Source organism: Pararge aegeria, chromosome Z, assembly GCF_905163445.1.
Source record: "Pararge aegeria chromosome Z, ilParAegt1.1, whole genome shotgun sequence".
In the NCBI taxonomy this organism is placed as follows: domain Eukaryota; kingdom Metazoa; phylum Arthropoda; class Insecta; order Lepidoptera; family Nymphalidae; genus Pararge; species Pararge aegeria.
The window spans coordinates 19294536-19312593 of NC_053208.1; the positions used below are offsets into that span (position 1 = coordinate 19294536).

Consider the following 18058-nt stretch of genomic DNA (forward strand, 5'->3'; position numbering starts at 1 on the left):
CGAGTTTAAACTACTGAGAGCTTAAACAAATTAAGCTACGGACTAGCGTCGTATATATTCTTTCTGCCAATGTTGTCAAATAATTTAACGTTTTTATCAATTTATCGTAGGTACATGATACATTTTCAATGTTTAATTTTCTATACCGATAAAATAAATGCAGCCAAAAATATATCTCTAAAATATAATTTTTATTAATACATAACTATAACAAATTAAATAGTTTATTTTAGGTTATAGTTATGTATTAATAAAAATATATGAATTCTATCGATATATTCCTACAAGCCTCGTATAAAATGCAGGCAACTTGAGGTAACTTGAATAATTTAATACATGTACCTATGTAAACTTGTAAAGTGAAGTATTCTTTGTCTGTGGTGAAATATAGGTTAACTAGGCCTTAAAGAACTTGAATCCATGGCCGTAAAATAAATTTAAAAAAAATAATTAAGTTAACTTCGGCTTATGGAGGGTAGAGGTAAGGAGAGTCATCTGTGTATATGAAAAAGTGTCGTCAAAATGTATTAAATTAGGATGGCGCCACATTTGCATCAGGGTAACTCTTAAAAGAAGCGCCAAATATAAATATTGTTAGAGTAGGCTTGAATCACTCTAAACGCTCGTTTGGTTATAATAAATCTGTAAGGTTATATTTACCACAATAAGTTGTTGAAATTCTCAATAATTGACTACTTTAGTCGATAATGACATTAAATTTTTTAACTCGGAATACTTCAATTCATCTACGATTGCTACATTCATACCATACCCTGTGCATCCACCAGCGCCATTGTGGAGGATTTTAGAACTGTTATTTAGCGCAACAACTGGACACTTTTTCAACTTTTCTCCCATATAAGATGACTCTCCTTACCTCTACCCTCCATACTTCGGCTTGAATGTGAAGTGTGACAAGACAAACCTACGTAGTATCCTAATAATCTGTGTACAGACTACTTGTGGGTCAACTGAGTAAACAATTAATTTGTTTCAATTTCAAGAGGAATTAATTTAAAATATTCGTTCTCACTAAAATGACTGAGTAAGTTAGAATTTAAACGGTTATTTTAGATGCCTTGCCCAAAGAGAAGAATACAAACCTATATCGACCGATACTTGCTGCATATATAAAAAAAATCCAAGTCATATTAAATGAGGGACTGCTTAAAAGCTAGATTCGAAATCTGAAAATTATGGATAAAAGCACATAGATTAGTAATATGTAGGAATTATTATTACTAAATTTCATTACACATTTTCCATTCAGAACAACTAATTAAAGAAGAGATTGGTCTAGAATAATTTTTTAAGTGTGATTTTGTATGTATATTATACACATTTTTGTGAAATCAACCTAAACATTTACTTTTATAAAAACTTCTATGTACTTAGCAGGTTTTCTTTTATAGGCTAAATACATTTGTAAGTTATAAAGTGCATGAAGTACTTTGAAAGGCAACTTGACAAGAAGGTTATTTGAAGGTTAACATAAACACTTGCCAGTGCTGTTAGTGTGTTACTTGCATGTCTGAAGTGCACTGGATAAACCTACATTTTGGTTGATGTTTAAAATGTATCCTTCTCACAAAGATTCATTCACATAAATTTGGTGAATTTTAATAAAAATTTTAAGAAAATTACTGCACTAATTTATAAGTTAATTACTCTTCATTTACTCTACTCTTGAAGGATTAATCTTTCTACACTTACATTTTTAACAAGAGTGTTTTAATTATTAATTTATTAATTACGTACCTAGGTCTTTATTTAGGGTGCACTATTATTTATTCTATTCGAATAGTGCTGAATGTGCTTGAATTTTCTGCTGCTGACTAGTTTCACTGTAAATACACAAATTATGTAAAACAAAGTGGCATGTTAGATCTCATTCTTTATTCATTTGGCAACTTTTGATATTAGATAAAATGTGGTGCAAAATTAAACTCGAGCAACACACAAAAATGTATTATAATATTTCAATTTAAAGTTACAAGACCTAATATAGAGCAAGAGTATAAATCAGATTTAGGAACTAGAAAATTAGGAACAAGTCTTTAATATAAAGAACATTGCAAAGAGCCAAAAGACATTTTAAAGTAGGGTCACATAAGTTACAAATTGTTTATTTTTTTATTAAAATTATATCTCACTTTTAAAATATGCCTTTAGTATGCTTTGGTATTCACAAAGATATTGCAAGTTTTCTCCATTGATCATGGAAATGAATACTGAAAGAAGAGTCCTTTTTCCATGACATCTACACACTATTGGTTCTCAGAAATTGACAGTGCAAAGTCACAGAAGGAAACTCAGAGAACTTACTGTACTTTGCCAATGCATTGTGGATTAATTATTAAACTATTAGTTATAGTTCGGTATTTCATTGTACCAATTATATTAATCAGCAATCCTTATTTTTTAGAGCTCAAGCAGACATTGCCTTGATAGGCTTAGCTGTAATGGGTCAAAATTTGATCCTCAATATGGACTCCAGAGGATTTGTTGTATGTGCATTTAACAGAACTGTTGAAAAGGTAAATTTATGAAACTTTAGTAAATAGAATAATTATATTTCATACAATCAAACATTTTTTTAGTCAAAATTCCATGTCTTTATTATACATTCAGCCAGTTCTTAGCACCTGACTATCTTATCTGATGGAATGTAGTTCAGAAAACAGATGCAAGGGTTTATCATTATATAAATTGCTTGATACCAGAATGAATTGCTAAATTGTTTGTTGTAGATCTGAAAATCATCTGAAACAATTCTTTGGCTCTTCCCACAGAGCTTTTATCATTTAAAACAAGGCTCATAGTACTCTAGCCTTAATAGCAAAGTATTGCAATTGTACATACTCGATAATCTATCGAAAAATGTATTTATTAATTTGCTTCAAATGTATGTCTTATAAATTAATAAAATTGCAAATTCTTATAGGTGGATCAATTCCTTGCAAATGAAGCTAAGGGAACAAAAATTATTGGAGCAAAATCCTTACAAGATATGGTAGCAAAGCTTAAAAAACCCAGAAAAGTTATGTTACTAGTAAAAGGTACAATTTTCCTATTGTTACTATACTTTTTGTAACACCATATTTGCTTTGATTTGGAAATCAAAATCACAACTTCTTATTAACACACTCCCAAACTCTTCTGTTTACAAAGTCAAAGTCATATATTTCTTTATTAAAATAGGCCCATAGATTGCACTTTTGATGCATACTGAGATGACAGATTGCCCCCCAACGAGGTGGACAGACGACATTAAGCGCGTCGCAGGTAGCCGTTGGATCCAAGCGGCTCAGAACCGTGGAACTTGCAACTCCCTACAAAAGACCTATGTCCAGCAGTGGACGTCTATCGGTTGATGTGATGATGATGATGAGATGATAGCAATAAGTACATTTGTAAAACTAAACGAAGGTTCCAAACACTCTAGGATAGAAACAAACCTGCTTGCATAACTTGCAACAAATGCTTGCAATCTTGGAGTGTTTGTTCTTAATAATAATTCTTAAGTTTAAGGTAAAGTAAGAAGTCTTCTAACAATATAATAATAGGTACAATAGTATTTGTATATAGTATATATACAATATCACTTTGCAAGTCGACTAAATATAGTAGACGCATGGTGGTGGTGGTGAATCCTGAAACTCTCTTATTGCATAATGTATTGAAGCTGAATTAAGATTCCTTAGTGTGACACCAAACACCAATTTTTTATGACAAATAAAAATGTAAATACGTAATTTTACATTTTAATTGTAGCTGGTTCAGCAGTTGATGAATTTGTCAAAAAGTTGGTGCCATTATTGGAAAAAGGTGACATTATTATTGATGGTGGCAACTCGCAGTACACAGATACTCAACGTTGGTGTAAAGAGCTTTCTCCAACTGGAATACTTTACGTTGGCATGGGTGTAAGTTCATCTTTGCTTTCATTTTATTTTATTTTTTTCATATCTATTTTAAATAGAAAAAGATAAATAAATATAATTTTCATGTGTGCTGTTTTTAGCTAGGAGCTATAAAACGCTGAATAAGGATATAAATAAATATTGTAAAATATCAGTCACAATAAATTTATATCTGGCTGGCCTGCTTATCACGAACTTTATAACCTCATACCTCATTCAGTTAATTAAGTCATTGGACTTTAACTTATTATTTTTTTATTTAGCAGTCAGTTAATTTTTTGTTAAGTAACGGTAAAGTATTTAAAAAATAATAGCAGTAACTACTCTTTTTAAGCATCAAGCTTAAATTTGCTTGCATTATTGATTATTTTTTGTTGTTTAGTAAAAAAAAAAAATTAGGTATAATATAGAAATATTAATATTTATCTATTTTAATCTGCAGGTTAGCGGTGGGGAAGACGGAGCTCGATATGGTCCATCACTCATGCCTGGAGGTCATACAGCCGCTTGGCCACATGTCAAGCCAATTTTCCAGGTATTTTTTTACTTAGGTACTATAAAAGGCCATTTGGTGGGGGCAGATCAGAATACAGTTGTCACCACTCCTCTTCCCACAGGTGTCGTACGAGGCGACTAAGGGAATATTACGGAAAACGAGCAGCGGCATCCTCTATGCTATTACTACCCACTACTGCAATCACCAACCCGACTGTCCAGCATAGTGATTTTGTTCAAACCTTCCTGTTGGTAGAGGCATTTAGTCCAGCAGTAGACGATTATAGGCTACTGATGAGGTGCATTAAAACATTGCCACTGTATTGATTAATATAAAAAAAAAAAAAAACTATTAGACCATTTTATTTTCACTGACTTTGAAATAACGGAATATATATTTATAAAAAATAAAAATATATACATATATATAAGTAGATAAGACCGAAAGTAAAACGAGGCATATATATAAATAAGTAGAGAAGACCGAAAGCAAAATTAGCTAATGTACATAATGGCGTTATAAAGTATGTATAAAGCAAATATTCTTCCTCCTTAATAAGGAAAGAATACACCATATGGTTATGCAATTGATGTTGAATGCTAGTATTAATTATTCATTAATATCCTTATTTATTGTATACGCCACGTGTAGTCGAAGTGTCTTTGACTTGGTTTTATAAATTTAGGTTTTCGTAGACATAGCCTGTCCATCCGTCTCACTATGTCGCGAAGACTTTAGTCAGTAACTGTTTATTCTGAGAGAAAGGTTAATATGACAGTAAACACTATACCTAAAGTTGAAGACCGCTCTTCGGTCTGTATACAAATCACATTTTAAGATAATTTGCCCCATTGTGTGCGACGTTAAATATACGTACATGTTTAATTCAATGCATTAGCACATAATCAGCACGTTGAAAGCAATTTGACGGTATTCAATAGGAACTATTTAAGTTTATAAAACCCAAAATTAGGAAAAGAACTCTGTTTTCAGAATTTATGACAAGATGTTTAGATGTGAACATATGACAGACAGACAAACATATTTAGGTCACCGTCATCTAAAGTATCCTTTGCCGTGCCTTGCCTTTTTTATTTATCATGCAAGTAAATGCATGAAAAATTAGTTTCCAGACAGTCCGGCATGACCTTACGAGGTCAACACGAGGTCGGTTACTACAGCCTAGCGATCGATCAATCTTTACAAAGTTTTATAATACCTACACTACATTACACTTATCAGAATAATATACATAAATGGCATTTATGTGATTATAAATATTAATGAATTGTATCGTGATTGTGAGTGAAGTCTTGTTGCGAACCTTCACAAAGGTACTCACTTGAATACTAAATTTTAAATTCATTTATTTCAAGTAGGCCTAGTTTATAAGCACTTTTGAAACGTCAAGTTAGTCTGTTTGTAGTGACTCTACCACCGGTTCGGAAGTCAGATTCCACTGAGAAGCCGTGCCCTACAATGGACCTGTAATGCGTATTAAGTAAATATATCCTATTTAGTATTTACTTGCTATTGATGAATTTTTAGGCTGTTACTGGAGCCCTAGGTCCACCAAGGAAGGTGATAAGATTAAGATGATGATGATGATGATAATGGAGCACTTATTTTAGTTTATCTAGTTATAAAATGATGTTGGAAAAGAGCAATCTGCTGAGTTTCTTGCCGGCTCTTCTCAGTGGAATCTGCCTTCCGAACCGGTGGTAGAGTCACTACTGACTTGACGTTTCAAAAGTGCTTATTAATTAGGCCTACTTGAAATAAATTAATTCAGAATTTTTGTGTTTTGATCATGTCATTTCTGATTTGATCACGTAGAGATACTCAGGATAGCGCTCTCCGTCGCCCGCTGAGTGACTCTGACTGCTTATGAGCCATGAGGTCCAAAGTTATGCCACGTTTAATAAAAATGCCATCCATTGCAGGCTATTACTGCTAAAGCCAATGGGGAGCCGTGCTGCGATTGGGTCGGAGAAGACGGCGCTGGCCACTTCGTCAAGATGGTGCACAACGGTATTGAGTACGGAGACATGCAGCTGATATGCGAAGCTTATCACCTTATGAAGGACGTACTTGGTGAGAACACTTGATACATTACAAAGTAGATCGCATACTACCTCAAAAACTGTACGGAACGACGATCTAAAGATGCCGTTATCATCCTTAGTAATGCCCCATTGCTGAGCACACCTTTTCAGACGCTGTTATGGCTAAATTTTAAATGATTCTGCATTTTTACATATAAATGGTTTTATTTTTAATATGTATAGGTTATGATATCAATGTTCATACCAAATTCAAGGCGCTTACGAAGCGTTCTTCATAATATATTTTGTTACGATTATTGTGAGGTGATGGTTATAACTACATCTTTAAACTTAAAACTTAGGCTGAGAGGGAATCCAAATGCGACCTAGTGTTAAAAAGCGGACAAAAAATAGCTTTTTTTTTGTTATGACCATCTCTACAGTCAATTAGTATTTAACTTTGAAGCAACAGTAGATGCTTGCTTAGAAGATTCTTATGATTTCCTGACACTATTTAATGTACACAAATTTTTTTTATTGGTTTAAACGATACTACAGGATTTAACTAACATATTAATGTTCTCTTTTCACAAATAATACAGATGAAATGCACATCTTTCGGCAATCGTGGACTAAATGTTTTCAGAGAAGAATGCTTTTTCCGAAAATAAAAACATGCATTTTAATTTTATATATTTCAAATTTCAAACAACCATAAAAATATATGGTTGTATTTGCCATAAAAAAGAATATATTTGATCGAGAATGCCATCGTTAAGGCAATAAAAAAATTGTCTCGAGTTTATTACAGCACATTTTCAATCATGTTGAGTTAATCAAACAACGAATTAGTTTGGCCATCCAAAGGGGCAATGCCGCCAGCATCTTAGGAACTGAGTCTCGCTGCGGTGGTTTCGAATACGTTTTAGATTTCATTTAGTTTTACATAGTTTAATTTAGGTTATATTTATAAAATAAATGTGAAAGGAAGAAATAAATAAATATACCATTAAGTTGGGAAAAGTTTGTAAAAACTTCGGATTGAAAACTTTGTTTGTTTTTTTGTAAGTGGATTAAAAGTCTTATTTGATGCTATTAAAAACTGTGCTCCTTTTTCAGCGATGGAGCAGAACGAAATGGCTCAGGTATTTGATGAATGGAACAAAGGGGAACTGGACTCGTTCCTTATTGAGATTACGCGTGACATTTTGAAGTTCAAGGACACGGATGGTAAGCGTCGTTGCATTTTTTTTAAGCTGACGGCATAGATCGCATTCAATTAATCAAAAAAAATAATAGTCTTGATTCTGTCTGCATGTTTGTAACGAAAAATAGTTGGGCTGGTTTTGGTGAAATTTGGTGCAAAAACTGGACTAGTGATATAGACCAAGACACCTGGAGGTATCTTTGCATCGTTTGAGTCTCATACAAGACTGATTTGTATCGAAAATGCACCTGCATTAATATCACATATGGATAGAAGCAGGCGTTACTTTACGGAATTCCATTATATATTATGATATCATTTTCATAATAAATACTACATAAAATTTTATCTGATTAATGAAATATGAATTAATAGCACGTTCGTTAAAATGCGAATAAAATCTCACACATATATTTTTCACATTATAGTTATCAAAAGTTTATTTATTTATTCAATTTACGAAAATAATGTAACATAAGACATTGGGATAGGAAATAGTTACTTTCGGATTGGTTAGAAATCTTCGGATCTGTGCGCACGTGGCACGTTGTTTCAATCTTTTATTTATGTGACAGGTAAATACCTCCTACCTAAGATTCGCGACACTGCCGGTCAGAAGGGTACTGGCAAGTGGACTGGCATCAGTGCTTTGGAGTACGGAGTACCCGTAACGCTAATAGGAGAGGCTGTCTTCGCTCGCTGCTTGTCCGCCTTGAAAGGTAAAGTTTTTGATGAATGACGCACTAGATATGTCCATACAATTCTGTTAACAGCGGAACGGGCGATACGACGCAGTGAGTTCGGGTATATTGTGTATAAAGGAATATTTGTATAGACACTATGTATGATGTAGTAGATTTTGGATAATGGCAAAAATTTAGCACAGCCAGTTAGGCAGAAATTATTTTCTTCACGGTTAATGTACAGACGTGAATGTACGCTGATAAAGTCGCGGGGAGCCAATTGTTGTCTTATATTTTCTTCGGCCTTCGGTCGGTGTATTTTTCTAACTTTTCTTCTGTATCTATTATGTAATAAGTTAGTCCTTGACTGCAATCTCACATCACGGTAAGATGGTAACGGACTAACCTTTTAGGGGTATCGCATAAGTCTTAAAGCCTAAGGCCCTATATTATTTCTCAAAACTACCAAATGTGTGTTGGATCCTTCATTTAACTACGACTATATGGATGTTGTAGCTATTCAAATATCACTTGCTTCAATGGTGAGGAAAAACATCGTGAGGTAACCTGCATGCCTGAGATCTCCATTATAGTCTCAAAGTGTCGAGTCCACCAATCCGCACTGGGTCAGTGTGGCGGACTACGGCCTTAACCCTTTTCATCGTGGGACGAGACCCGTGCCCTGAAATGGGCTGATAATGGATTGACATGATGACGATAATGATATCGATGTTAATTTTTCACAGAGGAACGGGTGACCGCCAGTAAGAGCCTGGTGGGACCTTCGCAGAAATTCACCGGTAACAAGAAGGAGTTCCTAGAGCACTTACGTAAGGCATTGTACGCTAGCAAGGTCATATCTTACGCGCAAGGGTTCATGCTGCTGAGGGAAGCTGCTAAGGTAATAAACAACATAGTATTTTGTACACATAGTTTTTGACGATGTCCCTGGCCTAGATGTAAGTCCCCGTAAGTTGGACGTCCGGGGATGCGCGGTAGAGACAATTTTTTATCCGACTGCCCTTTAAAACGAAGCGGTAATTAATTCGGTTGTTTTTTTCTATGTTTTTGCGGTCATAACTAAGTAATCTATAGATAAATTTGCAAAATTATTTTTTGATTAAGAACAGTTTATTCCGAAATGGTCCCATTTCTATTTCATACAGATCCGATGGAGAGTTCAGACAGAGAAATTGTTCATGAAATAGCAAATTAAATATTGATTGCTGCTTTTGCATAAATATTCGTTGTTTATCACACGATTTTTTTTATTTTTTATTATATATCAAATAAAACAATCGCATCAAAATGGTTAGCATAAAAGCACGTAAAAAAAATCACGAGTTTGTCCTCGGTGCCTATTTTAATATTATTTTTTTTTATCAACGTCGAAGGTAACATAACATACAAGCGGGGGGGTTACGCAGAGTACGTATTCAGTATATCGGGGTACACTCATAATATCTATCAAAGTTAGGAGAACTTACAACATTTGACGCGACGGAATGTTTGTTCTAGTACATATCAATTAAGCTTGATTGATACAAAAATATATTAACTTTTTAGTTGTTGTTTGTTGCAATTTGTATACGAGAAGTTTTGACGCACTCCCTGGCATCGTGATCTAACAAGTCGTAGGTTTACCGCCAGAGTTTTTTTTTACCGGACCAGATTCACCCGGAATCTGGTACGTCGAAAACGAACGCCTTTACACCGAGCAACACTTCGCAGGGAATGCAAGGAAGGCCCTACAGGGTATCGCCCTGTGTACATAAACCCGAGTCATAGGGGTTAAGCAGGGGGGGAGGTTAACCTATAAGGGGGGAGGTATACCTAGTTTCTTAGAGCTATCCAATGAGAACGCTTTTATGTTATACAATACCACTAATAACAAATTTGGGACATGATTTCTGAATTCTCTATGGTTTGGTCTGGTATATTCGTTCTTGGTTATTTACTCGTACCGTCCTCAAATACGTCAAGCTATTTATAATTCCGGCACCATACAGCGTGAATAACCGTAAAAACCGTGTATCGGTTTAATGTAACTGTTTTACGCCTAACAGATTAGCCCGGTATCATCTTAGACAAGGGCTGCATTCGAAGGTTTACTTGTAATGGAATTAAAAAAAATACATTATTCTGACCGCCTATGATATATACGAGTACGTTTTAAGATGTAATTATAGAAATTAAATTTTTGAATAAGTTTCTGCTATAATACATATATATATATATATATATAAATATATAAATATATATATATATATATATATATATATATATTTATATATATATAATTTACAATTTGTCTAAATAAGTCATTTAACACTCTTACTATGTTTGAACACTGCGTGGATTTGTGTTTTCGGGATAAAAGGTGGGAAAGTTGGCACTATGGTTGACCCGGCAACATTAAGTGTAAATATTAAGAATCCTACTAATATCTACTTATTTTTATATTGACTTTTTTCCGTAATAACTAAGCCAAAACAACCTATCAAGTTGCCGCTAGAAAAAAAGGATAAAAAAAGATTGCGTGCATAAGACCGCACGGCCTAAGTGAAAACACTTACAGTTACTGTTTTTTATAATTTTTAAATGTTTAAAATTTTCTTAAAACATATAATATAAGCCGCTAAATGACACACACCAACCTCACAATGTAAACCAAATAATTGTTAAAATAATTACTTTTACGTACCATTAATAACTTTTAAACAACGAGAATTATTAGGTATGAATTGAATATAATTAAAAACAACGAAGAGCAGCTGATTGTATCTTCCTTGCTCGGGTACATCCGGCGGTCCCGATTTTACACGATCCAGCCTTTCACCTCAGAGCCTATCTGACTATCTACAGAAAAATCTGCGTGCGGTGTGCCAAAAGAAGTTTAAGACTTCAACAATGCCTAGGATTGCTAGGATTGCGTTTTAATGCGGCTTGACAGTGTCGAGGCGTCGAGCCGCCAATGGCGTCTTATTTGATCCACAGAATGACATTTGGAAAAATTGTTTATTATTCTGTGGATATGGACTTTAATTTATGGATTATAAGGCAGCATCATGCACTTTCAACAACGATTTAAGATAAATTGTTATTTTCACTCTCACTTGATACATTACTGATAAGCAAGCAAAGGCAATAATATAAAGGGTCTAAGAGACAGTAAGATCACATGATGATATATATTAAAGTCGCTAATTCTGTTGATATGAACAAGTTCTATTTTCTATATATTGATATCCGTCCGAATCCACAGAAGACAAGCGCTCTATGGCTTTTATTTTTTTCTTTTTTTACTCGTTTCTTTTTGTTCATTAAAAAGAGATGTTCTTTATTTCTGTGGTTTCCATAACAAACACTTTTTCTTTCTACGATTCTTTTTCCAATAACAAAATCTAGGGTGATTGCTGATAAGGAACTTACCATGTGTACAAAAAGGCACTTTACTTTTGGTGTGAGTGTACAGAAAACATTGCATCAATCTATTTGCCCCGTTAATGCGTGTTAGAAGGGCAAACTAACAGCTACTTTCGAATTTGTAAGAAAATAAATGGTGAAAAAGAGTGAGAAGATTAAGTAGATTAAGTAGTGGAGAAAGACAATATTGACTTAAAAACACAAAGGTAACTACAAAATATATCTAGTATATTTCTTTCCAATAATTAAGACTTGCGTTGACTCCGACTTTAAACACTTCATATTTTAACTTTCTAGGTAAACAACTGGAATTTGAACTACGGAGGCATTGCGCTGATGTGGCGAGGGGGATGCATCATAAGAAGTGCTTTTCTTGGAAACATTAAGGTGATTATATTGATTATTACACTGTTAATTTAATTTAATTTAACAAGTTTATTATTTTAAAAAAAAACTACGACTTCCGTTCTCATTTTGAGAGCAGACCCCATGTTGGATAGAAGCAGGCGTTACTTTGCGGAAATCCATAATATATTATGAAAATTAAGCTTAATTTGCTATACTCCGCGAACAGCAGCAGAATCTGTATGGTGTAATTTATAATTACTTCAATCCGTATACTCCACACCAAACAGATCCTCGGCAATGTACCCTCTACGCACGTTTCGCTCCGAAACTTGAGCATCCTCAGGAGATGTTGACTTTACAATGAATAAATGTTAAGTCTTAACAATCGAGCGAAACGTACACACGAACTTTCGAGTTTAATTCCCGGCACACATCTATAACTTTTCGGAGCTATGTGCGTTTCAAGCAATAGTTTTCAATAATGTTCTCAAAGCCGTGTGAAGCCCGGTAGTAGGCCGTTATTTATTTTATTTATTTCTGCTCCTTATTTGCACACTACTACAAGTTGAGGAAATAAAAGAAGGATAGAAAAACAAAGATGGAAGCAGAATATAAAAGGCGGCCTTATCGCTTAGTAGCGATCTGTGCCAGGCAACCTTAGGATTCGGAAAACAGACTGCAGGCGGTGGCCTAACTTAGCCGTTAATTTGACTGCTTTATGTTATATCGTATATAGTGACGGTATTGATAAAAAATTATAATACAGTTCGATTTTAGGCACGTTAAGTAACTTATAAGAGTGATTTTTGAGCACTATATTAACTATTATTAAGATAACATTATTAATAAGGTTTTTGAGCGTTCCTGCACCAACGATGGGGTTTCCGTACTCGCACAAAATATTATAGTAACGTTTATATATGTATTAACATTATGTATTATGTATAGTTATTATAAGTGCAGTATTAGAATTTATAACCGTGTAGTATATTTTGCAATATTATATAGTAATATTTTTATTTAAGGCGATTGTTTTATTGCCTTTATAACCCGTTCCTTAGTCGAATAACTTTCGTCAAAAGTTGTCTGGGAGGAATCGCTTTAGCGATAGGACCGCCTTTGCTCTCCCAAACTAGTTTTTTAAAAATACTCTATTGTGTTTTTTTTGTGTATTTTGTTTTTGTGTATGCAATAATGAATTTAATAATAATAATATCAATAATATTTGCTAAATAACTAGTTAAACCTGCCTGCCTAGAATCAAACTGTGTTAATAATTTATCTTAGTCAAAGTCAAAGTCTTAAGCCAAAAATATCTTTATTCAAGTAGGCCCATAGGTGGCACTTTTGATGCGTACATACAGTGGCGTGCATAGAGGGTATGCACAGGGTATGCAGATGATATAAAATTAAGAAAATATCGATTACGAGTTATAAATACTTATGGGTAGGCTTTTTATAACTCTTACAATGCCTATCCTTAAGTATTTATAACACGTAATTGATATTTTCTTAATTATATATCATCTTTATACCCTGTGCATACCCTCTATGCACGCCACTGCGTACATAAGAATTACACGGTAGTGAGATGATGGCGATAACCACACCAACTTAAAACCAAAGCTACGAGGGTTCCAAACTCGTCCTGGTCTAAGAAGAAGCCCACAACAAACTTAGCCGGGTGTTTTTTTCAGTCTTCTTCTATTTGTTCCATTGTTTTTGGTGATGATGATGATGATGATCATAATGGTGATAGTTAAATTGGATAACTTGATAATATACATCGGAGGCACTAAACGTCTTGTTTTCACTTCACAGAATGCGTTCTCAAAGAGCCCTCAGCTGTCCAACCTCCTTCTGGACCCGTACTTCCGCGAGCGTATCGCCGATTGCCAACTGTCGCTGCGCCAAGTGGTCGCACAGGCTGCGTTGCTCGGAGTACCTTCGCCGGCCTTCGGTGCCGCACTGGCGTTCTATGACGGATACAGGGCTGGCGTGCTGCCGGCGAACTTGCTACAGGTAAATACGTCCCAGAGTCAAGGTCAAATTCAAATACAGTGGAATTCCGGTAAACCCGATCTCCTAATTTCAACCCGTAATTTCGACGACCTCCCCGGCGCAGTGATGAGCGCCTGTGGTTGGAAATTAAAGGTACCGGGTTCGATTCCCACCAGGGGCAATTTGGGAATTCTTGATTTAGAAATTTACTTTTCTCTTGTTTGGTGGAAGGCTTTTGTCGTAGATACCATCATACAGACAAAGACGTGCAGCTAGGCGATTTAGAGTTCCGGTACGATGTCGCTAGAAATCGATTAGGGGTATAGGTTTAATATAACTACAGTACTCCCTAACAGGCTCGGTCGCTACCGTCTTAGACCGCATCATTACTTAACACCAGGTGAGATTGCAGTCAATGGCTAAGTTGTAGTGGAATAAAAATACCTCTAGTATGTGATGATAGTCTAAGATGGTAACGGGCTCACCTGTATGTAACTAACCTCGGCCGAAGCCTCCCACCACACAATCATCATCATATCGACCCATTACCGGCTCACTACAGGGCACGGCAGTTTGATTACGTATCTCGCGACAGGTTTGCGACAGGCGTTAATCTCGCAATCACTGCTTCCATACGTCACTTTTCCATACAATAAATAAACAAAAGTGACGTCTGACAGCAGTGAATGCAAGATTTACGCCTGTCGCGAGATACGTAATCACCCTGCGGATCTCCTTCCACGGAATTAGACAGAATTCACAATTATGACGTCACGTCCCTATAAACTTAATTTTGTGCCACTTGAACTTTGAAAATTTCTGCGTGTTTCTGGTATTCTGTGATTTCAAACTATCATTTGCTAAGTTTTTTTTTTATCAATACCGAAATCGATAAACCTTAGCTACGTAACAAGGAATTAATAAAGCTCTATTCTGCCCGTAACTTCGCGAGTGCGGCCATGACAACCGACGAGCGTTTTCGCGGGAATCATTAAAAAAATAATATAATTTGCAATTTATATTAACAAAATCTTTAATTTCGTTAAAAATAAGATATTTTCTGGATATAACAGATACTTCAGAAAATATTTTTTCAAAATATCATCATTCATCATGCGTATTATATTGTTACAGGCGCAGAGAGACTACTTTGGCGCGCACACTTACGAACTGTTGTCGAAACCAGGCGAATTCGTTCACACGAACTGGACCGGCCACGGTGGTAATGTATCCGCGTCGACTTACAACAAGTAGATATACTACTCCGACAATATGTACTATACGTTATAAGTAAGATACAGACAGACTGGTCCTTTATACGCAACGTATTTGCAATGCATTATAACAGCTGCAACTGCCTTATTTATGATAATTTTTACTAAACAAAGGCCAAATAAAGACATAATTAAAGTAAATAAACCATGACTATGCTTGCCAGAAAAAAGGACACAGATACTAACCGTCCTTTTCTCTCTCACGCAAATACTGTCTTAGTACCGCCGCCATGTTTATTTCTAATCTCAAGCAGTGTTTCTGTCTAAAGCGCATAGTCACCGGTGTAATTACAGGCCACAGAATTAAGAACATACAGAAACCGTGTAAACTACTAATATTGAAGCATCAAAAACCACTCCACTTTAGTAGTTTCTCGAACAGGTCCTGGTTAATCAGTTCATTCCTTTTAGCAGTTGACGGTGATTATTTCAGCTCTAATGCGCTAAACGTTTACCATCAAATGGGGAAAATGGAAACAGTTTGTGAGCTAGCAATATTCCGCGGGTGTGAAGTGAGACTTGCGCGGGGAGTTTTCACGTATATTGGACACATTGCACCGCATGCAATCAGTGGCGTGCATATAGGGTATGGTATGAATAACCTTAAGTATTTATAACCCTTACGTAATTATAGCTCGTACTGGAGATTTTCTTTATTTTGTATCATCTGCATACCCTCTATGCACGCCACTGCATGCAATAAAGGCTGAATGAGGATTCTGTATGTTCTTGATTCTGTGTTACACTTTGCAGGACGCATTTACTTTGTTTATAGGCGATAGTTTTCTACTTGCCTTGGGCTTGTTCCGCCATTTATTAAAATGAAAAAGGTTTTGTTTTTGCCTCGTTTTAACTTACAATAATAAGCTAAAGAAATTTAATTACCTCAGCAATTTTTTTAAGAAACTAATAAAACAAACCTTGTTTTTTTGTGAGTCATGCGAATACTGTATACAGAGTATTATGCACTATCGTGAAAAGGAACGTTGCGTGTGTAGGACCAGTGACCAGTTTTTTTCTTAACCTACCGTTAACTTTCAGTTAAAAGTCATCATCGTTCCTCTTTAATAAGTGATTTTAATTTCAATTAAAAATTATGTGGATATATGCTTACATAACAGAAAATATGTTTTTTCTATTGCTAGAGCAATCTTTACGCTAAAAAGTAATCAAAATATGATAATGATTTCTTACATTTCATAACAAGTTAGGAAAAATGGAATTTATTTAACTATTAGTTTGCTCCTGGCATACTGAGTTCTTATTATAATAGAACTTATTCAAGTTGATTATATTACTATAAAATTGTAGTTGTTCATGTTGAACATGAGAAAAGAGGAACGAGCATTTACTTTTCATACATACAAATATAGTATTGGGACTGCAAATAATTAGCAAATTGGTATGAATAAACTGAATTGAAACTGCCGATCATCTTCACGTACGGTAGTTTTTTGCAGTTGTATCAACTGTAATACAACTACATCCAAACTGCAATATTTTGCAGTTGCCTTCTCATTGTAATGCTGTCTATTTGTCTATTTGTATACTCTAAGTTGATACGTTTATAAAATACATTCCCAAAAAATAATAAAACTTTTTCTACATTTACGTACTTTATACATATTTATATTTGTTGATGTTTAAAATTTATAAATTAAGCTTTATGTTAATGATCAAATTTAACCACATGTGATATAATTCATAAGCATTTTGCTGTCTCAAAATTTTAATAATTAATTTATTTGAAAGAATCTAAGGTTTATGGTTTTATAATAGTTTATGGTTAAGTAGTTTGAATATTTTTTATACTTCCAGCTTGTGTTTTGAACAGGAACCAATTTACTATTTACAAATGTGTAATAGTGAGTGAGAATAAAATGGGTGCTTCGCAATTTGGCTTTCATTTCTTAGTCATATATTCCTTTTTAATTACTATATATGTATTCATCAAACTATTTAAACTCTTTTAATCATAAACGTGGAAGGGTTGAAAAGGTACTAAGGGTGGTATAGCAATAACTAAAACCTTTATGAATCAATTGCTAATATCAAATGCCATAAACGAGTTAGACAGACGCCATCAAACGAGTCGCTGGGAGCTGCTGGAAACAAGCGGCCCAGGATCGTAAATTGTATACGTTGTTTTGTTATACTTTTCTTTTTTTATGTACTTTTGTGGTGTATAATTAAAGTATATTAAATCATTCACTCATAGTGGATTTTGGCACACCCTACAAAATACCTTTGTCTAGCAGTGGCCGTCAATCTAGTAGTCGTAATCGAAGTGATGATGAAGATATCAAAGCTAATAAGTATTCATCATCATTAATATCGACCCGTTACCGGCGCACTACAGGACACGGGTCCTCTCTAGAAAGAGAAGGCCGCCGCACTGGTCAAGCGAGGATTGGTAGACTTCGCACGGCTTTCATTATGGAGAACTCGGAAATGCAGGTTCCCTTACCATGGTTTACTTAACCGTTAAATCTTTTGATATCTAATTGCTGCATAATCTTATTATGTGCGTCTATAACTCCTATCAATAAGAGGTGCGTGCCAAGAATCGAAATCTGTCAAAAGTTTTGCCGAATTCCCAGCCACTCGGCCGGCATTATCGCTACAAAACTTTTCCAAAAACATCAATTTAAGTAT

The 18058-nt window shown here is 34.8% G+C and overlaps 1 protein-coding gene across 1 annotated transcript; it reads left to right on the plus strand.

Moving 5' to 3' along the window:
• Window positions 1–923: 923 nt before the first annotated feature.
• On the plus strand, window positions 924–17298 carry LOC120636682 (6-phosphogluconate dehydrogenase, decarboxylating). Its single transcript, XM_039908251.1, has 12 exons — window positions 924–1045; window positions 2426–2537; window positions 2945–3059; window positions 3775–3926; window positions 4366–4458; window positions 6363–6513; window positions 7584–7694; window positions 8247–8390; window positions 9101–9255; window positions 12078–12167; window positions 13950–14150; window positions 15264–17298. Exons 1-12 carry the CDS (start codon window positions 1038–1040, stop codon window positions 15381–15383), a joined length of 1452 nt encoding a protein of 483 aa, XP_039764185.1. The 5' UTR covers window positions 924–1037; the 3' UTR covers window positions 15384–17298.
• The last annotated feature ends 760 nt before the right edge of the window (window positions 17299–18058 follow it).